This window comes from Polyodon spathula, chromosome 1, assembly GCF_017654505.1.
Source record: "Polyodon spathula isolate WHYD16114869_AA chromosome 1, ASM1765450v1, whole genome shotgun sequence".
In the NCBI taxonomy this organism is placed as follows: domain Eukaryota; kingdom Metazoa; phylum Chordata; class Actinopteri; order Acipenseriformes; family Polyodontidae; genus Polyodon; species Polyodon spathula.
Window position 1 is genome coordinate 78245227 of NC_054534.1, and position 7188 is coordinate 78252414.

Below are 7188 nucleotides of genomic sequence, written 5' to 3' on the forward strand. Positions count from 1 at the left end.
CAGATGCAGTGTTATTTTTGTGTGACTGTTGTAAAACAAAGGTATAAATTGCTGTTAAGCAAACACTATAATACTACGTTATTCTTTGTATTCATTTTCTGAAGTAAATGCAACAAGTAAACAATACATGTTCATTTTTGTCATAAATACAACAAGTAAATGATATCTGTTAATTGTTTAACATTTATAACACAGTGTAACAATTTTTTTTTTTTTATTCCTGGGTAGTAAGTGTTATTTCCTAATTGCTTATGCCGCAAAAGTATAGAAAATGGCTATTATTCCCCACAAACTTTGCTTTTATGACCAGGACAGTGATATTTAAAAATATCACTATTTCCAATGGGAAAATGGGCAAATGTGTGTCTTTTCGTTCACATAAAGTCAGAAAAAAAACAACATATGAATCCAAATTAACATGTATTTATACTAAAGTAATACAAAAATGACTACAAAAGATTTAGAAGTGAGTAGTTTTTCGAGATTTACGATTATACTGTATTTAGACACATTTGCCCGTTTTCCCATTGGAAATAGTGATATTTTGAAATATCACTGTCCTGGTCACAAAAGCAACGACTGAGTTTTGTTACTCTAGGTGATGTAAGTTAAATTATCCAAAATTACTTTCAGATTACCCCCACAGACCCTAAAGCAGGGGTGTCAAACTCAATTTTACCAAGAGCCATATCTTAATTTAACATTTGATTCCCGGGCCACAAAATGCACACCTTTTACATGTACACATGCATTTTAATAGGTGATATAGAAAACACATGTTTACATTCACAGTTTTTAATAAATACACGTGTATTTTATATGACTTGTTAATTTAAAACACGACAGCTATCTTACCTAGTTGATGTTTTGTGCTGAAACAATCTTTAGCACGGTAGATGATTGTCATTCATGCAAGATCTTTGAGCAAATTTATTACTCTTCATCAGTGAAAATAGCTGTTCGCAGAAGTATGTCCTACCAAACATTGACATGACGCATGCAGCCTGAATGCGGAGCTGTGGAAATGTGGCTAGAAGGAACAGGTGAAACTGTTAATTTGCGCAGTCTATTGCTCCCAACATGTTGGGGAAACCAGAAATGTCATTGAAATTTGTTTTCAAGGCTTGTAAGTACACCCTACTTTTAAGGAAACATAGTTATTTGGGTGATCGCCTCAAAAATGCATTTAGCAAAACTGGCAACGTACGTGAAGAAGTGGACTGGGAAATGCCAACAATTGTGACTGTTTTAAACATGCTCTCAAATGTTCTTAACAAATTGATGCAGTTGTAAGTGTACCAATTGCAGGCAGCTTTGGTACATCTCCATTATAATATTTAAGAACCCTAAGCTCCACCCCCTTTTTCCAAATTTATGCAGGAATGCACATAATTACATATTCACTTAAGGATGAACCACAAAGCAAAACTGCTGCCGCAAAGCACTGTCTAAAAAGTTACTAACAGCATTGTGCATGTTTAGTATATTTCACCCTAGCCTTTGTTTGCAACTGGTTTGCGACTATTGCGACAGCCGCAATACTTCAGTACATCTACCCCTATAGTGTTGTTAACAGCTTTTCCAATGAATGGAAATTTGGAAAGATCGCTCCAGAAGGTGGGTGGGAAAAAGAATAATTGCTTTGTCACCATTCTACAAAGGAGCATATTCGTACATATTCATACATTTGTATTATTTGTTTGCGTGTTTCTTTTGTAATAGTAGCATTAATTAAACACTCGCCCGTTGTACGAAACCTGTATCTGCCTTTTTTATAATGCTTATGGAAAGGCATGGGGTATCAATGGTTACAGATCGTCCAAGCAAAAACTACGCCTGGCATTTTGTGGATGCACGAAATGAATCAGTTCAGTCAGAAATTGTGAATGATTGCGAGAGTCGAGGTTCCATACTTGGATTTAAGATGAAAGCACAGACATACCAACAGAGAAGCAGCTGCTGCTTTTCATTAAATATCTGTCAGAAGTAAGTTTGCATTTAACTAATACTCCCTGTCCTACATATTTATTAATTGTAAAAAATGATATACTCTATTAAGAATTAACAATATGCCAGCAGTAACTCGCTAGTAAATACAGAAGTCTTACAAACAGAAGGATCATTGTAATGTAGCTCCTGACAAATCGTGTTTCCTTACTACGACATGTATATGTACATAAATTCAGATTTTCCGATAATGGGCGCAGAATTAAATTTGCAGGAGGAAGACAGATTGCAGTAATTTCAATACCGGTTTGTGTTCAAACAGGCAACGCAATTAGATTCACATGTGCAGTACTTGCATGGATGCTCACTCTAAAGCAATCCTATCCTATTAGCATTGCCAATCAGAAAATGTCAGGAAAAAAGCAACTCATCATCGATTTATCAGCACCACGGGGGTTTCCTCACGATCAATTTTCTCTTCATTACATTACCATCTCAGACGCAATTTATGCAATTAGTAGGCCACAGTTCATGGTTAGCAAAAGCAGATATATCAGACACATTTAAAGTAATGCCAATCCATCCTTCTCTTCGCCACCTGTTTGGGATATGCTGGGAAGAAAAGTTTTATTTTGCTACTCAGTTAACTTTCGGCTGCTGCAGCAGCCCGAAAATATTTGACACACTCTCAGAAGCATTGTGCTGGATACTTCTTAATGCATACCATGTTCCATTTCTGCTCCACCTACTTGATGATTTTCTATTGATTTGTCCTCCCTGAGATCCGCCATCAGAAGAGATCACTAATCATAAGAGTTTATTTTTAGAAGTTGGGGACCCGCTTTCAGAAAAAAAAAAAACAATCGGCCCCCTTCATTCTATGGAATTTCTAGGACTCATACTGGACACAGAAAGGTAAAACAATCCAGATCAGTAAAACAATCATAGGTTTGTATCTTGATTACTTGCTCTTGCCTCGACAGCAAAAAACTTGGACTCCTACATCAATATTTCATCAGAAGCTAGGAAAGACATTAAAATGTGGTCCGCTCTTATTCAGCATTGGAACGGCCTGTCTATGTGAAGATTATCTTTCAGCACCACATAACCTGGCTTTGTTTACGGACACTCATTTTTGGTTCCAGAGGTCTCTTGAACAGTCATGTTTTTCAGTGTATGGCATACGCAAATCGAAAACCTATCACTGCATCAAAAATCCATAGCTCTTCTTGAAATTTAGCCAATAGTCGTGGCAGATCAGCTATGGGGTCGTCTTTAGTCTAAGAAATCAACATGACTTTACTGCAATAACATATCTGCAGTGCATATTATCAATAAAGGCTGTTCCAGTTCCCCTCTTATCATGCAATTATTACAGCAGCTAATATGGATTTCAGTATCTAATAATTTTCTAATACAATCTTGCCATCTACCGGATATCTATAATAACGCAGCAGATGCTCTTTCTCGTTTACAGATTTCCAAATTTCACAATCTGGTTCCTACAACTCCAGTAATGAACCCACAGTTCAATCAGCTGATCTTTAACTGAACCCACCTATCAGCAAACTGTTTAATTCAGCACAAGTTTTCATGGGTTCAGCGTGCTCTCTCTACCAGATCCTAGTTTTCTACAGGTTGGGTTACTTATGTAACTTTCTCTTCCCAAAGCAGGATTAATCTGTCTCCATTCAACCAGGACTGGGTCGTGGCTTTCATAATACACACAAAGGATTCTCTAACATCGGGCTCCAGCTACAATCTCTTCCTACTCATTTCAAAAACTGACCAGCTTTGGCAAAGGCAATAGCAGAACTTAATTCTACACTCCTCATTCATTCAGAGTTGGGTCAGACACATCAGCAGCAAGAGCTAAATAAAAATATGGAGCGCTGGACCTCATCAGCAGTTGAGCTTACATTCGTTCTTCCCCAGTCGAAAAATCCTCTGCTCACCAGTCCATTGCTAGTATGTCCGGAGTAGGGACGGCCTTTCCGCCAGGGCCATCAAAGGTTTCCTCCTAAAAAGAAAAGGGGGGTTTTCCTTTCCACTATGCAGAGGGTCTACACATAGCAGGGAGCAACTAACTAGCCCCTTTGTCATTTTACACATAACTTAAAAGTTCTCAATATGGCCACATTAGTGCACAGGGGTTTGAGATCTGTTCTCTAAAAAAAAAAAAATACTTTGTTAAAATACTTTTTAAGAGCAAGAAAATAAAGGTATACATTTTTGTTCTCTGGAGAAACAAGACAACTACTCCAGTTACAAGACATTATCTTGGTTAGTCACCTTTTTAACACTGAAATCAATTGTATGACTTGTTTTTCTTAATGATGTGTTTTGATTCCTGTTTGTTTGTTTGTTTTGTGGACAGATTACTTGGAACTGCTATTCAACTTAAAAAAATGCCTTGTTTAAAAAAGCATAATTATTTCACACGATTCTATTTTCTAGGGTTATATATCCCATCCTGTGATGAGGATGGATATTATAAACCCAACCAGTGCCATGGAAGTGTGGGGCAGTGTTGGTGTGTTGACAGATATGGAAATGAAGTAACAGGATCCCAAACACATGGGGCTTCAGACTGTGGTAAGAAAAAAGACAATCATTAAAATATATATTTTTTGCATAAAAAAAAAACACCTTAATGTAGATTTTAATTAATCAAATGGAAGTGAAAAAGATAGAAGAAAATGTGCTAATTGGTCTTGTGTTTCTCTGTACAGAGCTGGAGACCTCCGGTGACTTTGGAAGTGGTGATTTCCATGACTTATCAGATGATGAGGATGGAGAAGAAGATGTGATCAATGAAGAAGATGAAATTGAAGATGATGATGAAGATGAGGGTGATGATGAAGATGATGATGATGGAGGATACATATCGTAGTCCTTGCACATCATAAACTCTTCTAATTGCACGTTTCTAAGGTGACATCCCATGCAGATTACTTAACATACTAACAACCCAAGGATTCTTTTAACTTCAGATATTTCTAACAAAGGCATTAAAGCATTTTTCATTTCTATGGAAGTGTGAGTGTTTACATGTGATTGAGCTTTTTCAAGTTACGAAAACAAACAGGATGGCCAAATGAGTTGGGACTCGAAAAAGAAAAGGGATGAGAATGAAAAACAACGCTTCACGTGAAGAGCTTCACTAAAACAGAATAGAATCAATTATGTTAAACGTTTTTTTTTTTTTTTTTTTTTTTTTAACTTGCAATTACTTTCACATTGTTTGATGCAGCCCATCCCTCTGAGAATTCCTAATACATTTTAGCAGCCTTACAAATGTCTTCATGATACAAAAGGTGTATTTTTCGTTCACTATGCTTCATTCTTAGTTATCGTGTGGTCACCCACTTAAGGATATTTTGGAAGAAGTCATAGGAAAAGTTTATGCAATCTAATGGGAAATGCCTTTTAACACCATGTACTTGGTATATAATAAAAACAACTGACTGAAAGGCATTCTCTTTTCAGATGCAACACCAAACCTTCAGATTTCTTTTTTACAGTCAGTATGGAATATAATACATTAACATTATGTTATTAAAGTAAACAGCATGAAACAGATTACTTCGGTATATGATGCTCTTTGTTTATTGTTTGTGTTGGTTTTATGTGACCTTATCCTTCATATCCGTGGGATTCTATGTAGTAACATTTTACACACAAATATCCATATGTTAAAAAAAAAGAGATTATGGGAATTAAACTTTGCAGTTAGTTTAGAAATTTGAAATATAAATTAGTAGACCCAATAAAAACAACATATTTGCCCTTTTTTTGTTAAAAAACACTAATATGATCTACCCTAGGTATATAATTAGATGCTATAATGTAAGATACCTTTCACAGTTAGAATTAGAAAGGTTTTAGAATGCATAATACATCTAGAATTTAGACAATAGCTAAGCACACACCCTGTTTAAAGAAGTTCTAATTATACAGTTACTGCTGCTGGAATGAAGAAAATATTATATTTGGTTGTTATGTTGATTATCACACTGGCTATTATAACATTTTTGTGTAGCAGTAGCTCCTGCAATTTAACTATATAGAGGGAATTATTTTAATCACACTTATTTGTTTTATTTTTATTAGCATGTTAATTGATTGTATAAACATTGGAACTCCACTGCCTAGGTCTTTGGGCTTTGTGCCCACATTTGAATTTATCAGCGTGCATCCTTACACAATTGGTTGTTACTGAAATTTATTGATGGTCTTTTTCCATTGCTGTTTGTATTTCTAACAAGGAAAATCATAATAAATTCCTGTTTTATTTAAATACTAAGGCGATAATGCATTTTTTTTTTTTTTTTACTGTTTATGTATAATTTGCAATAATAAAAATTAGCCAACTGTTGTTGTCTTACTCTGACCTGTTCTGTGCCATTGTATGTGTAGTGTCTTTTAAACACGATTTATTAAGCACCACTTGGTTATTATGATAACCCTGGTTCCCTGAAGATAACGTGTAACCTTTACTAAATGGGTGTTTATATCCTAAAGACCCAAATCCTGAAAATTGTATACCAAAGCTGCTCAGGACTGCACGAAAGGACTGCGCTCACAGAATTCAGTGTCATTTTTACATCAAGCCTGCTGCAATAATGGATGCAGCGACCTTGAAGGTTAATGACTACATTTCTATTTCAGGGAACCAGGGTTATGATAATAACCTAACATTCCCTTTAAAGTACAAAATGTAACCATTACTGAATGGATGAGTGGACCACAACTGTCACTAGGGCAGGAATGCTACAAGGCTAAGCCAAAGGCTGGCTTGTGTGTACCATTTGGAACCCCAGTAACAAGTAGCTAGGGTGAAAATATTGAGGGAAAGTTTCACCTACATGCCTGTGTTGTAAGGGTCATCTGGGAAGCCACCTTAACACTAGTTCCAAAATCAGGAGGATCCATGAATAAAGCACCCTGGAATAGGGAATAAAGCCCACGAAGTTGCCATGCCCCTGGTGGAATGGGCAGTGAGCTTTTCTGGAGGGGGCAAGTGGCCAGCTCATATGCAGTCGTCACTGTGTCTGCTATATACTTGGACAGCCGCTGCTTATGCAGGGCTTGACCATGAGACTTAGCAGACAAAGGGGGTTCCACACATGTTGCAGACCCCAGCCATTCTAAACAGCACCCTAGCCCAGGCTGGATACGTCTGTGGTGACGAAATCTCTTCTGGTGACACTGCCCAGCGGTACGCCTAGGCGTAGATGT

The 7188-nt window shown here is 36.7% G+C and overlaps 1 protein-coding gene across 3 annotated transcripts in view; it reads left to right on the forward strand.

Moving 5' to 3' along the window:
- The window catches only part of LOC121322814 (testican-3-like), a 70942-nt gene extending 64608 nt beyond the window's left edge, over positions 1–6334 (forward strand). For all 3 annotated transcript variants that reach the window (XM_041263150.1, XM_041263139.1, XM_041263159.1), the window contains 2 exons: positions 4405–4542; positions 4680–6334. In XM_041263150.1, the coding sequence (XP_041119084.1) occupies positions 4405–4542; positions 4680–4840 (299 nt within the window). In that variant the 3' untranslated portion in view covers positions 4841–6334. The remainder of the gene's footprint in view (positions 1–4404; positions 4543–4679) is intronic.
- Positions 6335–7188: the final 854 nt, after the last annotated feature.